Consider the following 25595-nt stretch of genomic DNA (forward strand, 5'->3'; position numbering starts at 1 on the left):
CAGTTAACTGTGATTGGCGTTTTTGGATACGGTTTTGTTTTTGTTTTAGATTTTTGTCAATTAATACATGCTGGATGGTGAGAAGTTTCTAGGGCTTTAAGAATTTAAATTGAACACTAGGAATGTTAAAATACTTGGGACAGGAACGTCGGACTTCGCCGGAAACGCAGAAAAATCATCGGACGAAGTAGAGACGAGGCAGAGGGGCTCTCAGGGGGGAGAGCCGGCTCCCGAACGGTGGGAGCCGGCTCCCATGAAGAGAGAACCGGATCTCCATGAGGGGGAGCCGGCTCTAGAAGCCTAGGAGCCGGCTCCAATAAAGGGGAGCTGGCTCCCATGGAAAAAAAACCCCTACGGGTGTTTTCTGTAATTTTTCTGAAGTTCAGAGGCTTAAAGGTAATTACTGGAAAGTGATGGGGGGTTTTAAATAATTAAAATTAACTTGTTAAAACCTTCAAATAGTTGGTTTATGCTAAGGTGCTAAACCTAAATGCATGTCTTAAAACACAAGCTTATAATAGGCCTACTGTCAAGAAAGGAGGAATGCTTGTTTTGCTAAGTTGTTTTGACAACTTAATTTGGACTGACATTGTAGTTATTGTTAGAATTTATATCAATGATATATTTAGCATAGTTCAGCTTCAGGAATGTTGGTTATGATGTCATGTACCCTTATCTAATAAGCTGCATATTGTCGGGAGTAGTGGAAGATTAGTTGCTAGTTTTGTGTTAGCAAATTAAATGGAACTCATATAAAATACTTTTTGAAGTTTCATATGATGTACTTAAACTTTGGAGTGTCAATATATCCGACACAGAATTTATAATGGGGAATTACATAGATGCCATGAGATTTAATTATAAATTTGCATGCCGTAAAGGATATGGGAGGATTTAAATACTAGTCATCATTTTAACATTTTAAACGAACTAGTATGGATGTGTTGTTTTGGAATTCTAGTATAATGTGCAGTTTAAAATTCTGATATTCATTATATTATGTTATGAAGGATAATTGCTGAACTGTCTTAATTTCTGTTCTGTCAATTACATGGAAATGGATGGTTTAAATTGTTTATTTTTATTTTAACAATTTAAAAGGAGGATCTATGAATATAATCATATACTGGATGCATGAATAGGAGCTTATCTATATCTGATTTCTATTATGTTGGTTCTGGATATACTTGATGTTCATTTTGAGTGTGCATCATATGTGGATCATATGCATTATATGTACCGGTATGGGACGGTGACATATCAGGGATGGATTAGATCAAAAAGCTAAGTCCTACCCCTTTCATACATACGGAATGGATTAACTAAAATAGTTAAATCCTACATGGATGCATGTCCTGTCAACTAAAACAGTTGAACGACATAACGGATGTTTGTTTTAATTTTCTGCATTAGGAAAGAATTTATATATATATTTATGGTACCGTGATACGAGCTTGAGTCTCCTGATCACGGTTAGGGTGCGTATATTGCAAAGGTTGAGTAGCTAGATAGAGCTAATGTTCCCTGGTAGGTCTAGGTACTTGGCCGCTGAAAAGCGTGTTTTATATGTCACCTTCTACCCAGGCTGAACTATGTTATAGGCTAGTGAGCATCCTATAGTGTGTATTTATATATCTATGGACTATTGTAGCTATTGTTGACCTATCTAGGATGTATCTGCGTATCGGGTTTATGTACGGATTGTAGTAGGATGGAACTTGCATGTGGGCCTGACCCACCTTTATTTTTCAGGTGTTCGTGAGTACCGGGCTTAGGGTTTGATCGTAGTGATGCAGATACAGTCACTCACTCTTCCGATTAAATAAGATTTTTCTTTCTGGTTTTAGTTTTAGATTTTATTTAGTAAAGTTTTATCAGTTGAGATTATTAGGGGTCCGCTAGTTGGATTCCCGAGTTGTACGGATTGGAAAGTTAATTTATATTAAAACTTTTATTTTTGGAGGTTTTACAATTAGAATTCTTTTCAGCATATCATTATTTTATTCTTCATTCAGTTTTATTCTTGCTTGTTTATATATTGATTGTCTGGTATCCTTCGGATCTGTGCCCGGACTTGATCACCCGTGGCTCTAGATTCAAGGGGTATCACACAAAACCACTCTCCCTCTTCTCTACAGATGCAACCTACAAATTAACAAAACCATGAAAGCCTAGCTAGTTTTAGAGTCATAGTTCTAGAGTCCAAACTTCATACCATCAAACCCTTGTTCCAGAGCCATATACCTTTCATCCAACTGCGTACCGCCGATCAAGTCCATTTCAGGCCTTTTCCATGTACAATTGACCCATTTCAGAGTCATTTGCATGCTAATCTCAGTTTTTTTTTTTATTATTTATTTTTTAATTTTTTTCCAAGAACCCTAATCTAATCGTTGCTATATTATTGTTTTGTTTTCTGCATGTTATTGTTATCTTTTTTACATGTTATTTGATGTAATTAGGATCTTCTTTTTTCGTGGAATAAGAGGGTGTAATTAACCCTAATTCTAGCAAAGCCGCCATAATTAATTAGGGTTAATTGATGGGGTTTTTGCTGGATTAAGCCTAATTTAGGTTACGTATCTCTAAAATGACCAAAAATTTGGGTTTAATTTTATGGTTTATTAACCCTAATTTAGGGTTATTTTTCGTTGCTATTTTATTGTTTTGTTTTTTGCATGGTAAAATCCTTTCTTTTTTTTTTTTCTTTTTTTTTTTTTCGTGGAATAAGGGTGTAGTTAGCCCTAATTCTTGTAAAACCCACATAATTAATTATGGTTAATTGATGAGGCTTTTGTTGGATTAACCCTAATTTAAGGTTATTTTAATGTAAATTAACCTTTGGGTTTACTTTTAACATGTTTATTTTTGTTTGATTAAGGTTTATTAATTGGGATTTTGCTTACTGTTATCATGTTTGTTGCACCACTGTTTTTATTGTTACCATCCTTTATTTTGACTTGTAGTAATTAGTTTTGTTTGTTAGCATGATTATTCTTTTTATTATTATTATTATTTGGTAGATTCAAATGGTATCTGATACTTTGCATGATATCATTGTTCACTATGAGGGACACGTTTATGTGATAGGGAATATTAATCCTGAAAAGTATAGTTATTTATCACTGAATACTCATGTTACCTACTTGCTACATGATGAAGTGTGTTGTGAGAAAGGTTCTGTGGCATTTAATATTTATTTTCAAATTCCTGATTGTACTGATAGAATGTTGCTAGAACTGGATGAAGATGTAATTATCATGTTTGAGTAGATGAAGGGTTGTAAGGATATAAATGTATTTATTGAAGTTGCTAAGTATTGTTTAGCTTCATGTAGTAATGGTGCAGGCTCTAGTAATGCCTTTGAGGTGGGGGGAGACAGTGATGTTGAGGAAGTCATTCCAAATGAAACAGTGATGTCAGATGAGGGGAGTGATAATGAGAGGAATGATGAGGGGAGTGATGGTGGTGAAGGAAATTCTAAGTATAGTTTTTCTGATAGTGATGACGAAGAATGGACTGGTGTTCATGAGGGAGGGGGAGTTAATAATTTGGGAGATGACAATTTGGATACTATTGACTTGGAGAAGGAGACTTCAGAGCATACTGATGGTAAGTTTTCTAATTATAGTGAGGATTATGATTTCAGTGGAGAAAGTGAAAGTGAGCAGGAAAGAGAGACATGTGAGGGTCAAAGTGAAAAAAATAAAATTAGAAACAAAAAAAATAGAAATATAACTATGAAGTATTTACACAGAGCTTTGAAGAGAAAGCCATTCAAATATGGTGAGGGGTGTAATACCCCTAATTTCAAAAGGATAGTAACGGTATTTACTTTATTGTTTATATTGCATTTTTAATTGCTGAAGTGCTTATGTGTTAATTTAATTGATTTAATTGTTATTTTAATGGACTTTTGTTTTGCTTAATTGATTATTTGCTTATTATTTTCTTAGTTGCTTTAAATATGGATTTAATTGTATTCATTAATTGATTGTTTTAATTATTAGTTTAATTATATTAGGTACAAACTTGTTTAAGTGAATTTAGTTATATTAAATTTAATTGGTGTCTAATTTAAATTAGTTTATATCTTAACGTAACTGTAAGGAAGGTTGCACACAGATAGTTATACATTAGGGTTATAGTTCACAGCCGATATTGAATTTAACCTAGTTTTCTCTATGGGCCAAGTAAATCCAATTAGGGTTTAAGTGAGTCTAGGATTAGTGTGGCCTATAAATATTCACCTAAGTTGTCTACCTAGGGTTTTAGAATAAACTTACGACATTGTAAGGTTGAGAGAAGTTTTGGAGACGGCTAGGAAAGAACAGAGAGCAAACAGAGGATTCGCCAAAAATTTGAGACGAACGTCGGTGTAAGGCTAGTTCTATCCTTACTCTCTCCCTTAGGCTTCGTGTTCTTTACATTCCTAAATAATTCTAGGATTGATTTAATCAATAAAAATGTTATTTGTTTATGCTAAAATTTGGACTATCACATATGTGTGCTTGCTTGCAAAACCTGTTAAAACGTGTTATTTGCTTGTTTAATTCTCTATTTAAACCTATGCATGGAATGTATTAAAGACTTAAACATGGACTGGGAAGCTACTGGGATGGAGTTATAACTTCTGGAAACCATAGCGTAGGGTAGAGAGGTTGCAGAAGGCATCTGAAGAAGAGGGAAGATGAAGAGACGGGGCAAAGAGGGAGAGAGCCGGCTCTCCCTTGGAGAGAGCTGGCTCCCTTTGATGTGGAGGCGGCTCCCAAGTGTGGGAGCCAGCTCCAAGGCCTAAAAGAGGTGGCTCCACTTTTAGGAGACGTCTCCTTGCTGAGTTTTTAATTTTTCCTTCGTTTCCGGTCAGTTTTGGTTGCAGTGGTTGTTTCAATTGAGTTTAGTGCTATATGTGAGGTGTATGGATGATGCTTAGAGACAATTCTAAGACTTCAGGAGGCATGTTAATAATCTAATTATGGTTGTCACTTGAACAGTATACGTTGTAAACAAAATAACACACTGTGGTTGGAGTCGGAAGAATTAATTTGGTTTAATTCTCTGTGATTTGTAATCTTCTGAGACAAATAATATAATTAAAATATGTTTTATCATATATCATGATCATGTGTCTGAATTATATTTATTTTGGATGAATTGGTGTTAAATGACTTTAGGATTTAAACAAACTTAACACTATACTGGATTTTGTGAAAACACTACAGATCAAGCATGTCTATGTGTATACTATAATTCTGTGTTGATGTTTTCATTATCGCTGCTAGTATCAATTATTGGAGGCATGGATTTTGTTGATGTTTACCTTAACTGTCTATAATATCAACTGCTGGAGGTTGAATGCTATTAAGATTTAAACTTGGCACGATACCGGATTTTATGGAACAACCTAAACTGAGTAGGTTTATGTATATACTGTGACTATGTTAATTAATGCTTACACTATAATTGTTAGTATCAGTGATGGATATAAAGCTGAACATATTTATGTATAAGGTTAACTGTGTTTATTGATGCTTACAATATGACTGTTAGTATCATAAATGGAGATATGGATTTAGTTGATATTTATTGTAGTCGTCTGTCTTATCAACTGCTGGATGATTGGATAGTATACACTGGTTTGGGACGGTGGTATACTAAGGACGGTTTGGTTTCAAAATACCAAAACCTACCTACTATGGATTAATAATTGGATTAACTAAAAGTTAAGTCCTATTGATTGTAGTGTCATAACAACGACTAGTTGAGCGGCACTACTAGGATACAAGATGGATTTTAAATATATTGTTATGGTACCTCGATATGAGCTTGAGTTTTAGGATCGACGGTTAGGGAGCGTATATGCATTGGGATGCATAGCTGGATATGATAGTTAGAGGTGTACTCTGTTTAGGTTTAGGTACACATACCCACTTCGTGTGGGTTTTAACATGTTACTTCTATTCAGGTTGAGACCAGCCTATATATATATATATATATATATATATATATTTACGGACTATTAGCTATTGTTGAATTGTTTAGGGTGTACATGCGTATCTGGCCTCTATTTGGATTGGAGTAGTATAGAACTTGCACGTGGGCCTGACCCACTTCTATTCTTCAGGTACATGACAGTTCCAGACTTAGACGTGTTCGTGCTGAGCAGATGTTTATACTCACTCTACCGATGATGTAGGATTTCTCTCCATAGCTTATATCAGGATGTTTTTTCAGTTGTTTTAATTCAGTTTTGATTTTTATTAGGGGCCCACTAGAGATGGATTCCCGAGTTGTTTAATCTATTGGAGTTTTTGGATTACTGGGATTTAAGTATTTATCTTTAAATGATTTATTTTTGTTTCTTTCAGCTTTTAATATTTATTCTTATTTCATTTTGTTGTCTGTGTTCATTAAAGTATTAATTATTTGATATTCTCTCGGGTTCGAGCCTGGGCCTGATCAACCCGTGTCTCCGATCCGAGGGGTATCATAGGGGGGTAAAATTGTATTTGAGAAGTACCAGCTCTTTGATAGTATCCACCACTTTAGAAATGTCTTGGTAGAATATTCTATCCAAAAAGGTTTTAAACTTGTGAGGGAAAAAAATGAAAGGAAAAGAATTACCTATCACTGTGGGAATGCAGGTTGCAATTGGTGAGTTCATGCAACCCTATTGCTTGATAAAATGTCTTTTATAATAAAAAGAGTTGGCCCAGAATATTGTTGCATAAGAACTTTTAAGAATAAAGGTGTGACTTCTACATTTATAGCAAAAAAGCTTCTAGATAGGTTCAGAAAGAATTCTGACATTTCAGTAAAGGATTTAAAACAAGAAGTTGGAGAGAAGTTTCTTACAGTAGTTACTGATATAAGTTGTAAGAGGGCTAAAAAGAAAGCAAAAGAGGAGATTGAGTGGAGTCACACTAAGTCATATGGAAATCTATGGAAGTTTGCTGCTGAGGTGGTGAAAACAAATCCAGCTAGTTTAGTATTCATAAGGAAAAATACAAATGAGCCTCAAAGATTTAAGAGAATTTTTTTTATCATTTGCTGCATGTCAGAATGGGTTTGTTAATGGGTGCGGACCATTTATTGGTATTGATGAATGTTTCTTAAAGGGACATTTTGGGGGTACTTTACTTAGTGCTATAGGATTTGATGGAAATAATGGGTTGTATCCATTTGCCATTCTCATTGTTGAATCTGAAGGAAATGACAGTTGGAAATGGTTTTTAGATCATTTGCACAAGTTCCTTAGTGATACAACTGCAGATATTCCTTGAACCTTTATGTCAGATGGGCAAAAGAGAATTTTGGGAATTATTTCTGATAACTAGGAGATGTTGCAGGCATATCTATGCCAATTTTAGGACAAAATATCCTGCTTTGAAGTACAAAAGTTTATTCTGGGAAGCTATAAATGCATATAATGAATTAGAATTCAAATTTGCAATGGGGCAGCTGCAGGCAATCTATTTTTTTTTTTTTTGGGGGGGGGGGGGGGGACTGTGATTGGTTGATGGAACATCCTTTAGAGACATGGGCTAGACACAAATTTGATCCTAGGGCAAAGTGTGACTTTGTCACCAATAATCATGTGGAGTTATTTAATTCTTGGCTTGGGAATATCAGACAAAAACCTATCACTGCAATTCTGGAAAGCATGGCAAAAAAACTGATGTCCAAGTTTGGCAAAAGATTTCAAAGGACAGTAGAGTAGACAAATACAATAGTGCCAAAAGCTTAGAAAAAATTGAACTTTAACATCTCTAAAGTTGCTACATGTGAACTGATTTGGCCTGGTGGGAATTTGTATCAGATTACACAAATGGATGCACACATGTCTTATATTGTGAACCTAGATGAGAGGAGTTACTGCTGTAGGGAATGACAAGTGTCTGGAGTGCCTTACAGGCATGCATGTACAGTTATTACACACACAAGGCTTGATTTTGAGAGTTTTTGTTCAGATTTCTACAACAAGAATACATATGTAAAGACTTACAGTACTTTTATTCACCCACTGCACCCTGACACTATGTGGACTAAGGTTGACATAGCACTATTGGAGCCATCAGTTCTCAAAAGACCAATAGGCAGACCTAGAATGAAAAGAAAGAGGGAGGTTGGTGAACCAGAAGTAACTAGAAGATCAAGTGTTATCACTTGCAGTATATGTGATGTGTTTGGACACAACAAGAGGGGATGTGAAAAGGCTCAACTGCAGCACAAATGAAAACAGCAAAAGCAAAAGCAGCAGCAATAACAAGCCCATCATCATCAATAGCCCCAACAGTAAGGAGGAAAAGTGTACCAAGAAGATCAAGAAGGATTAGAGTAGCAACACATGGTTCTCAGGTATTTAATTCATCTCTTAAAGTTTTAATTTATATTTAAAACTATTTGCACTTCAGTTTATGTTTATATTGTGAACCTTTGTTTTCATTTCAGGGTTCAAGAAGTAGGGAAGCAGAAACAACAGCAGAACACCAACAACACAAGGCACTCAGGTATATAATTCATATATGTCTGATATTATTCATTTTAATAGGTATTAAATTGTTAAGCTTTGTTTTCATTTTAGGGTTCAAGAAATAGGGCAACAGAAACAGTAGCAGCACCACCAACAGTATAAGGCACTCAGGTATATTATTCATATTTGTCTGAGATTACTCATTTTACAACATAATTCATAAAACATTATGCATTTCAGTTTATGTTTATATTTATGTCCTTGTTATTCAGGGTTCAGGTTCAACTTCAATATATATGAAACTAACAAAAGTGACATAAGGCATTTAGACTCCATGTTACACCACTCTACCTACAACAAGAATTAGGACATAGTCTATGGTAAACATGACTTTTTGCACAGTGCTAACATAATTTTTTACACAGGCTAAATTTCACACACAATACAGTTTTTTTGGGTTTTGCAAGTATATGATATGGGAGATACTTTTGGGTTATGTAAGTAATGATATGCAATGGGGAATTCCTTTTTGGTTATTTTGAAGGTTTTGTAATGAATTTGAAGGGATATTTAGACTTAGCTCTATGTGGCAGTTGGTTATTCATGAGTATTTTGAAGGTTTTGTAATGAATTTGAAGGGATATTTAAATTTGCTCTATGTGGAAGTTGGTAATGGTATTCATGGGTTATTTTTTGGCTTTTAATGTTTGTGATATTTGATGGAATATATTTTGATCTGAAAAATGGTTGTGACTTAATTAAAGGCTGTATGCATGCTTTAATATTGTAATTGTGTTGCAATTGCATTACTACATAGTGATTATAATAGAAAACTAATTATTTTATTTAGATAGAAAGGCAATGAACATTGTTAGGACAGTTACAATACAAATGTCCATGCTTGCATACACAATTGACCTTATCAAAGACATTAAACCATCTATAATGTCATTCCTGATTCCATCATTGACATTAGTAGCATTCACATTAGCAATAGCATCAGGTGTAAGTACATCCTCAGGGCTCAACCATTTGAAGTATGCGCATTTTCCATTATGACAATTGTAGAAGTGTCTTCCAGGATTTTTGTCTGAATGGGATACCCTCAATGCTGCTCTTCTTCCACATGAACATATTTTAGTTCTGAACGTTGGCAACACACACTTGATTGCCTCTGTTTACTTGAAAACATGCATGTTACAGGTTAAAGAATATTGGCAATTACATATTCAAAAATAAAATTTGTAATTACAGGTTAAAAATAAACATTTTTCAAAATATCACCCTTATTTTTACATACATTCATTTTTTTTTTTTTTTTTTTTTTTTTTTCACATTTATGAGGTTCAAATCAACAAACAGTTACAAATGAATTACTTGTAAAAAAAAATTGTAATTACAGGTTACAAACAAAATTACAATTTCACAAAAAAATTCTTACCAAATGCACACCTTATTTGGAGCCTTCAAGCATGTATGAAGTGCAAGCAGTTCACGCATGTATGAAGAAGTGCAAGCAGTGTGTAAGCAGTGTGTATTTATAGTACAATACAACCAACGGCTACTTTTGGAGTCAATATTACAACGGTTACTTTTTGAACTACTTTTGGAGCCAAGGCAACTTTTTGAGCCAAGAAATACTTTTGGAGCCAAGATATACAACGGCTGAAGAGGTGAGTTGATTTCAATGGCAAATAAGGGTTAACATGTCATTTGAATAGTCAAACTAAAGTCAAATGAGGGTAAATATGTCATTTTATTTATTAAAGAAATAATTAAATGGGTCAAACCAAAGTCAAAGGGTAAGAATGTCTCTTTACATGTAAAAAGTGGTCTGACATACCTGTCAACTAACTTTTGAGGTGAGAGTAAAAAACGGAGCAAACGTTTGTAATGTGAATGATAATTATTTTCGAAAGATATTTAAGACTTATATTTGGCCAAACCTCAGGGGGTGTCAATGAAATTATTTAAAAAAATTATGTGTCAATGTGCCATCAAATCTTTTATTTTTTCAAAATGACAAATTTTTTTTTTTTTTTTTAAATTCTTTTGATTCCTTATTAAAAAAAATGTTATATTCCATTTTTTTTTTTGTTGCTGACTGAAAATATAGACATTGAGGAAGAGACAACTGACACGGCATTCAAAACTTGTAATAAATGATGGACAATCCTCTACCGAGAAAACTTTTTAAAACTTGGATCGACTTGTGCAAAATCAAATTAGTGTAAAGAATATATATATATATATAAAAGAATAATTTGTATGTGGAGAAAATTGTTAGAAAAAATTGATGGATTTTAGAATTCCATTAGTAGACATTATAAGTAAAATAAGAATAATAATACTAATAATAATTAAAGAAAGAATAATGATATTATTGCCGAAAGCTTAATGCTAAATAATTGGCCAAACTAATAGTTTTTGTACACGTGGATTGAATTTTCGAAAATAAAACTCTCTTTCTACCATAAATGCATATCTTTTTCTTTGTTTAAGTTTTTAAGTTTTTTCAAATTTACCATCAATGCCATCAACCACACAAATGAATTCATCCAAAATTCATGCCTTTTTTTATTACTGTATTATTATTTTTATGTATGTACATGAACTTGATTAAATGGATTTAATTACTCTCAAAATTATAAAATATAATAATAAATTTTGAAAAAATAAAAATTATTAATATAATCTCTCACTTAAAATTTAAGTTGCATCAAGGTATATCATTTGATATTGGTAGATCTCATTAGCTAATTCATTAGTAGTCTCTAAGAGAAAAAATGATCAAAAATAAAAATATAAGAATAATTGTGTGTATATAATTTATAGGAATAAAGAATCATTTTATATATTTATTAAAATAAATATTATTATAAAAAATTAAATGTACATTATAAAAAATTAAACATACATTATAAAAAATTAAATATAAGAGAATTATTTTTATATATTTATTGAAATAAATAATATTATAAAAAATTAAATATAAGGATAATTTTGCGTATAGAATTCTTAGGAGTAATTGATAAAGTTTAGAAATTTTTTTAGTAGTTGAGATAGAATTTTTAGGAAAAGATAACACTTTTAATATATTTATTAAAACAGATAATTTTATACAAAATTAAAAATACATTATAAAAATTAAATATATGAGAGTTATTTTTATATACTTATTGAAATAAAAAATATGATAGAAAATTAAAAGTTAAAATAATTTTGTGTATAGAATTATTAGTAATAGTTTATAGAGTTTAGTATTTTATTAGGCGTTGATATAATACTTTTTGGAGTCTATTAGTAAGAGAATTATTTTTTATCCAAAATACATAGCACTATTGTTGCATTAATCATGTTGAATTATTTTTGCAAATCCCTAGTTTCGAAAGGTGGTTAGGGAGAGGTGAATAAATACTATAACTAAGAAGATCTTCAAATTAAGTTAACGCAAATCATGCCAATTTAATTTTAAGAGTTGACTAGAGTGATAAGTCACTTAAACATGGTATTTTATGAAGTATCAAATTTAACTAAATTAAACAAGAAATCTAAAGTATTTAATCTTTGCAGACAATAAAGTATTAATTATTCATTAGATATGGATGTCAACATGATTAATGCAACAATAGTGGTATGCCATGCTAATATTGCAGCATTGTGATATTTTTCCAAAGTTTGATTTTTAAGTACTTAAACATACTAAGCTACCCGTTTGACGTGACCTCTCAGGCTCTCATACTTTATGTGCGCTAAATCGTGTTGTAATCCTCATCATACGATATTTATACAGATCAAACCCTTAAGTATGATTTTTATCTTTTAAATAGACCAGATAATTTTCATTAATAAATTTATTTATTATTTTACTTTAAAATGTTAAGCAAGTTGTATAAAAAAAAAAGTCTGTACATGGCTTCAGCTTTAGCTGAGGATACAAAAGCAGGCCTTAGCCATACAGGCCCAAAGACAAAGACGAACGACATACAGGCCCAACTGTCTGATGGCAACACCGTCTGAAAATAGATGTGTTGAATAACTTTTTTTTAGTTATTATTGATTTAAGTACAACTCATTCCCTGAAAAAAAAAACTTATTAAAAATTGTTGTACATGTGTTATATTTGGATAGAGATGTGTTGAATAACTTTTTAAAAATTGTTGTATGGAAATTGTATTTATGATATAGTTGTATTCTGCACTGTGTTATTATTGTATTGCACTAGTGCATCGCAGATGAGTGAACATGATCTATTGGTTTAAGTGCGACTCATTCGCTGGTCACGGAAGTATAGACTATCTATTCAGCTGAGTCGGAAAAATTGATATTGTATAAGGTCGATCGATAAAATTTCATTATGCTCAGTTATTGTTTTTGATCAGATTATTCAATCATTAATATATAATATATCAATTTCCTTCTTAAAACAATGTTAACTGAAAAAAACTTTCCTACATGCACAAAAGTTATATCCTGTAGGCAGTAATACAACATCACATACATACATACTACACATATTTATTAGGGTTAAGTGTAAAAAATCTCCCCTAAAGTATTGCCCTTATGCGAATAACCCCTTGAACTAAAAATTATTCCCAAACTACTGATTTGTTGCAATTAAAGACAAATTTATCACAAAAGACTATTCTACCATTTCTCATTAAAATTTTCATTTCTTATTAAATTGTTTTACTATTTACCTTAATTTTATTTTTAGTATCAATTTATCATAAAAATGAAAAAAAAAATAGATAAATAGATTTGTAATTACCATTTTCTAAATTGATTAACTTATTATTAAAACTTTATTATTTATAATAAAACGTATTATAACCAATTTAAAATATACATTCTTTTCATGTAATATATTCATTAAAAATTTAAAAATTAATTAATTTTTTTTTTAAAATTCTACTAAAACTTTTTATTTAAATAATTAATTAAAAAAATTAAAGGTAAATTTATGCAATTTTAATGAAAAATATCTCATCAAATTAGTTCGAATTTTTTCATAATTTATTTAGATAAGAAAAATATATTAAATGTAATTCAATAAGAAGGGCCATTATTGTCATTTAATGACATATAGTATAGTCCTTAAGGTATGTTGCAACAAAATGAGATAGTTTAGGGAGTTTTATGCACAAAATATAGTTCAAGAGAATTATTTGCAAATTCAAACATGGTTTAAGGAAGTTTTTTGCACTTTACCCTATTTATTATTATTATTATTATGCATCTGAGTTCTTAAGACATAAGGACATTAACAAACACACCACTACACTACATATCATGCATATGGAAATTCATATACTAAACATAAACAGAGGCCGAACACTAATGTGCCATACTGCCATCGGTCTATAACTGAATTTGGAGAGCTTCTCGGTCCCCATTGCTGTTTAAATAAGCTGAATGAAAACTTATTCTTTGCTGCCATATAAATCTTCCAAGTCTGTTCAAAGGAGCCCTTCCTAACAAACGAATTGTGTTCCCTAACAGAAGCAATGCCATCAAGACACCCCATACTATGACTGCAACTACAATTACACCAGTAAGTGGTGGTCTTTGACTTTTTGGTGTGACAGCCACAATTGCCATAACATAAGTTACTGCCATTGCTGTCACTGTCAACCACATGATCACCATCAAAATCCATACAAAAATCTTCCTCTTGAAGGGCAATCCGCTTATAAGCAACAAGATTGTGCTCAGAGATGCAACAAAACCTATCGTGTTAGCACGAAGAAAAATTGGATATGAATCTGGATAGTTATATGCCATTATAGCTTCCCCTGCTCTGTGTGGAACTGTCTGATTTGTATCAGTGCTATTGTAATTGTCTTGCCAAGCACCGCCTGGAGGGCTCACCCCAGCTTGGAAAGCCATTGTTGCAATAAGTGATGCCACCACAATTAATGCGTCGCGCTTCTTATCCAACCATTCGCCTTGATGTGGAACAATGCTTTTCGGAACATTTCTTTGATCATGTACAAACCAGGGCGTACCATTAGGCCTAATGGTTCGATTTTCGTTACCAGCTACTAATGCTATATCTTTGGCTCTCAAGGCTTCAGCTTCTTGAAGGGACTTTGCAATGTCCAAATCCTTCACATCTCTCTGACTTTGTTCTAAAACGTCTAATGCCGTGAACCCATTTACATTAATCGCATTTACATCCATTCTGACACTCGAAAGCAAATACTTTATGGTCTGCAAACATCAATTAGTCACCAATTAATACAAAGTTATATCTCACATGCCATGATATTATTGTTAGGGTCATAAATTAATGAGGAAATATGATAATCATGAAATGACAATAGGTGTAGGCTACATGCACTCAATAGCAATACTAATTACTTAGAAACTTAATTATTATGGCCATACCTCAATTTGTTTATCCGCGACGGCTAGATGTAATATGGTGTTGCCACGCTCATTCTTACAATTCGCAAATTCGTGATCGTTCATAGTCATCAGCAATAATAGCTTTAGTGCCTCTAACTGATTATGCTGCACGCACACATGCAATATGGTTGAACCCTGATCCAATTTTGTTCTAGCAGCGTCTGGTCTGACTCGAACCAACTCTTTCAAGACACTGACTCGGCCTTTGATGGCTGCGAGATGAAGGGGGTTTCTACCATCTCGATCAAGAGCAAGACACATCTCACCATTGACCAACAATAGTGCTTTTACTATCTCAACGTGCCCTTTAACCGATGCTAAGTGAAGAGGGGACAATCGCTGAGAATTTAATTCCCCAGCAAGCTCGGGGTTTCGAGCTACAATTTCTTTCACAAAATCTACATGGCCACGCAGTGCTGCAACATGCAAAGGAGTTTCGTTAAAACAATACAAAATAACTCTATCGAGAAGAAGTCGATCTTCTTGAAGTAATTCATGCAATGATGTTATGTTCCCGTCCATTGCTGCTTCATAAAGTCTCTGCTCCATTCTCTCTCTCTCTCTCTCTCTCTCTTTCTAACTGCAACTCCACATATATATATATACTATTATAAGTATTTATACACGTATAATCTGAACACATATATTTCTTTGTTAGACTTTTATTTTATTCGGGTCAATTTTTATATGTTTTGTGGTAGTTGAGTCAATATTTACGTCTGAAGAACAAAACTTAGTCCCTATTGTTAATTATATATATATTGAGCCAGTCAAAACGGTTGACGTGAACTAAGTTAAAAAATTGAGGCCTACATGAATGATGCCGGCGAAGTGTTATTATATTCGGACCTACCTAGGGCTCAATTCTTAGAAACTTCCTGCCTTAAGAAAAGTTTATTAACAAGAGGACGGACCTGCTATATATATATATATATATATGACTACAATAGAAATTGGTATAAATATATATACGTTGAGTGGGGACTTAAAGACTTTGTTGCTTTATAATTCTTTGCAGCCCAGTGTATCTATGGTTTCAGATTCATAGTTGTTGAAGTGAGGAAGAGTTAAAAGAGGAGGAAAGCTATAGCAAAGGGAATGAATTTGTCTCTGCTGAGAAAAAGGGCCGTAGAAACGCGTAAAGACCGAAAGAAAAGTCAAAATAAGAGGAGAGCAGCCGCCAGCGGTGTAAAAAATATCAATACATTGCATTTCTGATTTATTATCTAGTGGTTTTGACTGTTTCTCCAAATGACAGAGTCCTTAAAAAAAAAAAAAAACACAAAAAAAAAAAAGAAAAGAAAAAGAAAAAGAAAAAGTGGGATTGCCCTACTTTTGGAGAAAATCTACATAAGCTCTACAAACTATAAAAAGGCACTTCACATGACTTGGATTTATGAGGCCTTGTGGCTAAACTCACGGCCCACCAAGCTACCTCACTGCAAAGTATTAGGTGTAAATACTCATGAAGACCTAAGTCACATAATTGTACATTTAGGTCATCGTGCTTCGCTCCACACATGATTTCCCGATTTGGAAATCCATTTGTCCCAAATCCACAAATTCAATTTTTTAAATTTGCGAAGGATAATACTTGCTTACTTACCGGTAAATAGTAAATTCATACTCACCCCTGATGTAGAGCAAAAATAATGTGACAAGTGTCCTTAAAATAGAAAATAATAAAAATAAAAAAAATTGAATGTTTATCGAATCAACCCAAAATGATGTAAATCAAATCCTAATTTAACTCTCCCTCTCTTTCTCTTTCTCAAACTACTCTGAAACCCTCATATGCTAATACTTGAAGGTTTTACTTTTATCTTTCATGATTTAATGTGTAATCCTTATATATACATATTAATTATTTTTATTTAAAGTACACCCAATTACATAAAATTTGATTTACAAAGTTTCATACAAGATTTGTTGATTGCAGGATAGATTGTTATTACTTGTCTTTTTTTTTTTCTTTTGGCTGAAAAACAAATATATTTGTATCATTACATTTATAGTTATTATTTCTATTCATCATCCAGAACTTTATTTGTATTATAGGGACACGCGTTTCACTAATTTTATGCCACATCAGTACAAGTATGAACTTCATACTCACCTGTGAGTAGACAAGTATTGTCCAACAATGCATGTGTGCAAGTGTGCTGTTTGCCCAAGTGATTCACTAAAAAGTAGGAAATCCTACTGTCCAATAAGAATCAAAGATAGGTCTCACAAAATAATTCTCTTGGGCCACCCAACTATAAAGGCCCAAAGAAATAGGCCCAAAGCAAGGAAAGATGTCATCTTTCAGCCCACCAGATGAGTCTGCTAGCCCAATAATCAGTCTTCGGCCCAAGTGATGATCCGCGAAGAAGAAAGCCCAATTTGCATAATTCACCGACCATTAGAGTTGTAATTATAGTAAATTTCTTATATTAAAAAATTAACAAAAATATAATATTTAATAAATAAAAATAATAATATATATTAAGTAACATGTAAATACAATTAAATTTGCAACGCTTTAAAAGCTCTCTCGCTCCTAAGGATGGCAATTTGACCCGCCTCGCAGTTACCGACCCCACCCTATTTTTTGCGGTTTTGGGGGACTGTTTTGCTTTATTTGAACGGGTATGTTTTAATGTAATAAAAACTCGCGCGGGTTTGGTGCGAGGGCGGATGGAGGTCGCTCCGTTTAGATAGGCAAATTACATAAGTACTCTTATTTCATTAATACATATATTTACAACTATATATTAAGTACTACATATAATAATATTAAAGTAACAAATGAATTTGATTAAAATGAAAGTTGCAATGATGAAGAATTGAAGTTGAGGGAAAAAAAAAGAAGAACAAATCTATTTCAACAATAAATAAATTATGGTCTTAAACGAGACGAGGCGGGTATGCGCAGGGATAAAAATGTTAAACTGTTACGGGGATGGGATAGAAAGTTCCCATATTTTTGCGATTTTGGGCCAAAATGGAGAGAGAAGGAAATTTTTAAACGGTTGCAGAGGCGAAAAAAGGTACACCCGCCCAAATCCATTCCCATTGCCATCCCTACTTGCTCCCAAAAGAGAGAGGATATGTTCCATTGGCAAGTCTTGTTGATCAATTTCCCACTCTCCCCAGTAACACCCCTGTTCTCTTTTTCCATTAGCCCCTTCCTTGTATTCAGCATTGGTGGCACACGCTTTAAAGACAACGCAGGCTTAGAATGCATTCAATCAAGACTACAAACTCGAAATGTTGTATGGTAATTCTATTGAAGGATTTGTCCCCAAAAAAAAAAAGAAAAAGAAAAAGAAAAAGAAAAAGAAAAAAACAGAGAGTATAGTTATAATGGGAAGAGTTAGAAAGAAAATAGAATTAGAAAATAGGCAAAATTTATGTTTAAGATAAATTATTGTAAAATCATTAAAAATTAAAAATAAATAAATAATGTGTTGAAACCACTTGTGTTGAAACATAAATTATTATTATAATGGGAATAGTTAGAGAAAGAATAGGATTTGTTATAATGGGAAGAGTTTGAAAGAGAATATAATTAAAAAGGTAAATTATAGTTAGGATTATAAATTAAAAAAAAAATGTATTAAAACTCTTAATAATGTAAACTTTTTAAATTATATTCTATCCTTAATATTTTAAAAAAAATTTCAAAATTATCAAAATGTCATAAACTTATATTCATGTGAGTAGTCAGTAGGAGTTGTAAATTGAGTAGAGCCAAACTGAATGGACGTTGAGTTTGTTTAGAACCCGTCCATTCGTTTATGGACTCAATTCAAACTTAATTTAAAATTGTGATAAACTTAAAAAGCTAAATTCGAGTGTAACTATTTTAATAATAAAAATAATTTAGATTTCGTGTTTAAATTTGTTTTGAAATGCTCGCTAACTTATATGAGTTTACACGCTTATCAAAGAATATAAATATGTTAATGAATTTATGTTGATAAAACCTATATAATATACATATGATCTAACTAACCGGTTCTTGAACTTATATTTATAAACATATATACAAACTCTTGCAATCTTATATTTACGTTGTTCCGGATTGACTCATTTATCAGATGAATCTGAAAATTGAAATAAAAATGAGCTTACTTTCTTAACAAATGAGCCCCCAAACCTTAAACTTCGTATAATCAAACTATAAAAGTTGTTCAAATTTCATTTCACCGCATCCAACACGTGTATGGCCACATGTCATGTGTGTCAGACACCTTGCTGAGAAGAGAAGGACAAAGAGGAGGGAGCGAAGTACCCGAGGATGGAGAGGAGGGCTGGCAAGTTCATGAGGAAGTTTCCGCTGCCGGAGAATGCGAATCCTGATGCAATCACTGCTGTTTGATAGGATGGTGTGCTTACTGTTACTGTTGAGAAGAAGCGTGCGCCTGAGCCCAAGAAGCCAAAGACCATTGAGGTCAAGTCTGCTTGAGGGTTTATATATATATATATATATATATATGAGTGTTCGTATGTTTGTACTTGGATAGTACAGTACTTAGGGGGTGGGGTTTTTTTGTCTGTTTTGTGTTCCTTTTGCTAGCTTCTCTTGGAAAGAGTGGTTTGGTCCGAGTTTTATTAGTTAAGTTCCTTTGTAATGAATATAAATAAAATGAGTAATTTTGGGAATTAAGTAACTTATATTATATTTCCATCATCAAACAAATTAATGGGAGTTCAGGGAGGAAAAAGGAAAGCCAAACCGGACAATAAATCATACTAATGGAAAACTATACAGTATTTACTAATAATGGACGGTCAGGTGGGTAGGCTGTCTTTAGTAACGAATACGTTTCTTATTTTTTTGTTATCAACTTCTAAAACGGCAAAATGAAAACAAATTTTTTCTTATTTTTTGCTATCAACCTCTAAAACGGCAAAATAAAAACAAAAATTGCGTTCAATATTTTTGTTTTTCTATAACAAAAAATAGCATTCAATATTTTTGTTTTTTTATAATAAAAAACGTTTTTAATTTTTGTGAAGAAAAGAAAAAACATCTAAATAATATTTCTTATATTTTCGGTACTATAGCAGAGAAACGTTTTCACTAATGTTAATGCACATGCACTATTCATTTTAAATAAAATTCTTATTATTTGTGTTATATACTAAGTTGCATATTAAATGTTAATAAATATATATATTTTTAATATAGAATTAATTAAATATTGTATATTATTTTTTATTTGATAAAATATATTTTAATATATAATATATTAAATAATAATGTCAATGATTTTTTTGACAAAAATATTTTTTTGATATAGAATATAATGTTATTAAATTATTAAACAGTAGATATTTTATATTATTATATATTATATTTATATTATATTATACGTAAATATTAAATTATAATTAATTTACAATATTATAACACAATATATATTTTATTACATATAAAATATATTATTTAATAGTTTTTTATTCATAATAAATTATTATATGATAAATATATTATATATCACATCATAAATGTATACATCATGCATATACATGTATTTATATATATAATTGGTGGGAATGTTTTTGTCTTAGTATATTTAATTTTGTACTTATTTTAAAGATTTATAATTTTAAATTAGATTTTCTAGATTTATGACTTTTTGATATTAATGGAAGCAAGTGCTGTGTCTGAGTGATTGGGTTGCTCCCTGTGTTCGAGAGTTTGTATTTAAGTCATCTATCCTCCCCTATAATCACTAACTCTTAAAATTCTTGCCATGAAAAAAATAAAATAGATTTAGGGAAAAAAAAAATAGAAATAAAAAATTTAAAGAATATTATGTACTTTTTGTAACAAATATATTGTATTACTAAACACAATTATTATTTTATGTTTTCAAATTTGTGACAACAATAAGTGTTAATAAATATTATTTTTGTTTTCTATTTTCACTCAAGAAAACAAAATCATATTTCTTTCTTAAGACTGCAAAAACAAAAAACAAAAACGTTTCTAAACGTATCCTAAGTTGGTTGGTTTGTTTTGTTTTTTTTTTTTGGGATAATTACACTGACCTCCCCTGAGGTTTCGTCAACTTACACTGACCCCCCCTCTTGTTTTTCAAATTACAATGACCTCCCCTACAAGAGGCCTTGGATGGATGGCTATTGAAATTACTTTTATACCCTTATTATATCTATATTGTTTTTTATTACAAATACAATAAATTTTGAAAAGACAAAAAGGCCCAAAGTGTTTCTTTACTCTCTTTCCTCCCTCTAACCTATTGCAGACCCATTTTTGGAACAAGAAGAGAGACCCATTTCAGTTTGAGAGAGGATGGCAGTGGTTATGGGTTGAGGATGGCGGTGGTGAAGCTACAGGTTGTGGTGGTGCCGTGGTGCAGCCCTTGTCTCCGTTGTTGCTTCTTCGCAGGAGTTGGCCTTTGCTGTTGCCTAGCTTGTAGTTCCTAAAATATTTCCCTTTTTTATTTCTTTACCTTTTTAATTAATTTATTCAATTTAAGGTCTTAACCTTTTGAATTCAACTTCCATTTTCTTTGATTTTTCTATTTTGCGGACACCAAATTTCTTTCTTTCCTTTTCACATTTGCATCATCAATTGCATTCTCTGAAATATACTAGAGATAGAAATATCTGGATAGAGAGATATAATGAGTAAGGATGGCTAAAGAGAACAGCTTCCCGGCGGGCGGGCGGTGCAATGAACTTACCAGCGACGGCGTGGTGGTGTTGGCGACCCGATTCCGGCTACGGTGGCTGTGAACAACTTTGGGTCTTGGGTTTGGCTTGATGGTCGATTTTTCATGGACTAGTTGCACCGGCCCGGGAAGCAAATGCCGGGATCGGAGAAATTGAAGATGGAAACAGAATCAATCATCATAGATGAGCCAACAGTTGAGGCTCCACCTCTGATTCCCCGTCACTGTTTGGTGAGTTTCTATCCAGTCCGGCGAGCTTCGTCACAGCGGTGAGTTTCGGTTCAGTTCAGCGAGCTTTAGACCCAACCTCAATTCCAGCGAGATCCAGTTCAGGTGGTTCCATTACCGGCGAACTTCACTTCTGTTGAGGGTGTAGTATGTTGGTGGTGATGGCGATGGAGGGATGACAGTGGTTTCATTTTGGGATTTGAATTTTGAGTTTTGCTATGGTGTTTGAGGTTTGCTTAGAGAGAGGGGAAGAGAATACCAGGATAGAGGAGAAATAATTACAGGGTATTTTAGACATTTTAATTGTTTTATTTACATCATTCTTTTTCGTTAGTTAAGGTGTTTTCTCTTAACGGAGGGAATGTCTGTGTTTTGTTATGAGTATACAAATGTCCAGGAAGGTTAGTGTTATTTGACAAACAAGAAGAGAGGTTAGTGTATAATGATGAAACTTTAGGGAGGTCAGTATAATTAATTAATTATTTATTTATTTTTTATTTTTTTCCTCGTCTATTATTGAGAGTAGGAAAGGAAATTTCTTGCATGTTTTGCTTAAAAAGATTTTCGATTAGATGTATTTGGCCCTGTTTTGGTCAACAACTTTTACATAGTAAATTAATGAATGCAATGTTAAATGTGTTAAAATGTAATTTTTAATGCATGTATTGTTAAATGAAAATGCTTTATATGTTAGTATAATTTAATAGGATTTTTTTTTTTTGCACAATGGCAAGAAATTATAATTTAAAAGTGCGATCATAGGGTTTTGAATTGTTATATTACATATTGTTGATGTACTGAACTCTGTGATGTAGATTTCACATATGTTATGTATTTTCATATGTTATTGAAGGAATTAAAAACAAGTTTAGTTGAATTAATTTTAAAAATTATGAAAAAATAAGAGTTTTTTCGGTTTTGAAGTGTTATATTACAGTTCATGTACTGAGTTGTGTGATGTAGATTTTACATATGTTATTGAAGGAATCAAAAAACAAGTTTAGTTGAATTAATTTTAAAATTATGAAAAAATAAGGGTTTTTATGGCAACATAGCACTCGGCCAAAAAAAAAAAATCAATTCTTATCGAGCACAGCATCAATGGGAAGGACACTATAGTTTTCTTTGATAATTGGCTACTCTGTGGACCACTCAACTCAAATCATAGACCAGGTTGACTTGACTATCAATTCACAAACACATGAGAATACATGAACTTATTCAAAATGGCCAAGGGGGCTTGGCCTAGACAGATCTCTAATCTTGTTGCACCCCAATGTGATACCACAAACCTTAACCTACCAAGTATCAATGTCAATGATCGACTTGATTCAATGGAAGCCATCACCTATCAAATTCTATTCCCTCAAAAACACCCTCCAAGCCATTTCACAGCCTCTGCCTCCCTCCCATTTACTGGCACAAATTGGTATGATTTAGTAATGTTATCCCTAAACATAGCTTTTGTTTTTGGATTGCTATACAAGAGAAGCTACTCACACAAGACAAGCCTGCAAATCTATACACAATGCAACCCAATGTGTGTGCTCTGTGTCTAAATGCAACAGAATCACATGAGCATATCTTCCACCAGTGTTTATACTCAAAAATTGTGTGTAATGGGTTACAAAATATAAGTGTGGGTTCTATACGAACCCTAATTCTTGGAAGAATTTCCTCGTATGAGCATCATCAAATTGAAAAAATAAATTAAAAAAAAGTAAAATCCTAACCTGGAAGCTCACTTTGGCAAGTTATGTGTACCACATTTGAAAGGAGAGAAATTGCAGAATGTCTGTAAATCAATCTAGGCCCCTATCCAAACCTTAAATACCATTAGAAAAAAAAAAAAAAAAAAAAATTCTTTTTATAAAAAATTTTGTCAGGCAAATGAGTTCAAAAAAACAAAAATAGTTATATATTTTTTTTGTAGGAAGTTTGTTTTGAGGGTTTTTTTTGTCAATACAATAGTGAGTAAAATTAGAAAAGTGATTCAAATTTGATCTCACTGCATCCGACATGTGTATGGCCACATGTCATGTGTCAGACACCATGCTTGCTAAATGAAGCCACCTGGAAGCGAAAGCCCTGTACGAGAGCATTCTGGCTTGTTCCGAAATGGTCAGGAAAGACACGTACGTCAGTTTTGATATGTATGAAAATTTATAATTTTCCAAAACATATTACAGTACTTCAATCGGTGAAGCCACTATAAATAAAAACTATACATACATTCCGATCAATCCCAGTTACAAATATCCTAGTGTTTGGCAAAAATTAAAGAGAGAGATCGATCTAGACATGGATATAAGAAGTTTTGGTATCGACACAGATATAACGTCAACCCTCCATGACATAATCGAATTCTCTGAAGAAATGTCACCACGGCAGCACAACCCATCTCGAGCCTACGTTCGCGACTGCAAAGCCATGGCAAGCATACCAGCCGACATCAAAGAACACCCAGACTACTACGAGTTCGTGGTGGACATGCCCGGGATCAGAAAAATGATCTCAAGGTTGAACTGGAAGACAACAACGTGCTGGTGGTGAGCGGGGAGAGGAAGAGAGAGAAAGAGACGGACGAAGAGGAGGGAGTCAAGTATTTGAGGATGGAAAGGAGGGTTTGGAAGTTGATGAGGAAGTTCCCGCTGCCGGAGAATGCGAATCCGGAGGCAATCACTGCTGTTGTTCAGGATGGTGTGCTTACTATTACTGTTGAGAAGAAGCCTCCGCCCGAGCCCAAGCAGCCAAAGACCATCGAGGTCAAGTCTGGTTGAGGATTTATACGCGTGTTTGTTTTTCTGTGAGACTAGTTGGTTTGTGTGTGGGGTGTTGTTTATAGTCTGTTTTGTGTTCCTTTTGCTTCTGTTGATAAATAGTATTTTGGAGATCCGAGTTTTACTAGTTACCTTTGTGTGTATGTAATGAATATGAATAAAATGAGTAGTTTTGGGAACTTGGATTAGTAGTGCATATTTTTAATGAGTAATGGTAGGAGAATCGAAAAAGAATTTTCGAATTAACATCGAATTATATTTATCAAGTGTTAAATAATTATTTTTTGAATAATGATAGAAAATTTGAATGGTAATATTGAAATTTTACCGAATGATAGACATGATTCATTATATGTTTTTTAAGACATGTAGGATTTAACATTCTCTCTCACCTCACGTGACTTGGGTGGGTTTCATCTTCAATTGCACAAACTGGATCAAACTCTAAATTTTAATCGTAGCACACAATGACAACGATTTACAATTTGGAAACTCATGCGAATAAAATCGAAAAATGCAAACAAAAGGAAAAATAAAAAATAAACAAAAAAATCGATAGGAAAAAAAAGAAAGAAAAGGGGTGCGCCCATTGTCCAGTCCCGAAGTGTGTGTTAATCAGATGATGAGTTTCAATATATATATATTTTTATAAGTAGGATAATATATCTATGTCTTTATCTATGTGTATATATATACATATATGCTTTTGTTGTATATTCTATTTGCTAATTTTATACTTTTGTTTTCTGATAAGGGAAACAATTTTAGAAGATAATAGGGCCTTCATTATATTAGGATTTTCCCCAATTTTTCTTTTAGTTTTTGCACTTCATTTTTTCTTTTCCATTTGAAATCATTGATGGAAAGGAGTTTGGATTTAGATTATAGGTAAAAAATTGGGAGATCCGTAAACGGAACCCATGTCCTAAAGTTGAAGACAATTATGATTGGTGTAAGACCCACCTAAGACACGTGAGGTGGGAGACGATTTTAAATTTTCACTCTTTAAGA

At 32.7% G+C, this 25595-nt stretch overlaps 1 protein-coding gene and 1 pseudogene across 1 annotated transcript; one reads left to right on the forward strand and one right to left on the reverse strand.

Moving 5' to 3' along the window:
• Positions 1-13590: 13590 nt before the first annotated feature.
• Positions 13591-15444, reverse strand: LOC132284458 (ankyrin repeat-containing protein BDA1-like). The gene is made up of 2 exons (XM_059786570.1): positions 14864-15444; positions 13591-14686 (listed from the first exon to the last, which is right to left on the reverse strand). Exons 1-2 carry the CDS (start codon positions 15431-15433, stop codon positions 13835-13837), a joined length of 1422 nt encoding a protein of 473 aa, XP_059642553.1. The 5' UTR covers positions 15434-15444; the 3' UTR covers positions 13591-13834.
• Positions 15445-24105: 8661 nt separating this feature from the next.
• Positions 24106-24584, forward strand: LOC132285904 (17.1 kDa class II heat shock protein-like; annotated as a pseudogene).
• The last annotated feature ends 1011 nt before the right edge of the window (positions 24585-25595 follow it).

The sequence above is a fragment of the Cornus florida genome, unplaced genomic scaffold (genome assembly GCF_030987335.1).
Source record: "Cornus florida cultivar Cherokee Brave unplaced genomic scaffold, ASM3098733v1 CherokeeBrave_3.0.0_Hap2_Chr11, whole genome shotgun sequence".
Classification (NCBI taxonomy): domain Eukaryota; kingdom Viridiplantae; phylum Streptophyta; class Magnoliopsida; order Cornales; family Cornaceae; genus Cornus; species Cornus florida.

Excerpts from the sequence above, each read along its gene's own strand:
- LOC132284458 (XM_059786570.1), bottom strand. The coding sequence starts at position 15,433 with ATGGAGCAGAGACTTTATGAAGCAGCAATGGACGGGAACATAACATCA. Across the intron at positions 14,687-14,863 it reads TCGCGGATAAACAAATTGAG|ACCATAAAGTATTTGCTTTC; the intron begins GTATGGCCATAA and ends TGATGTTTGCAG.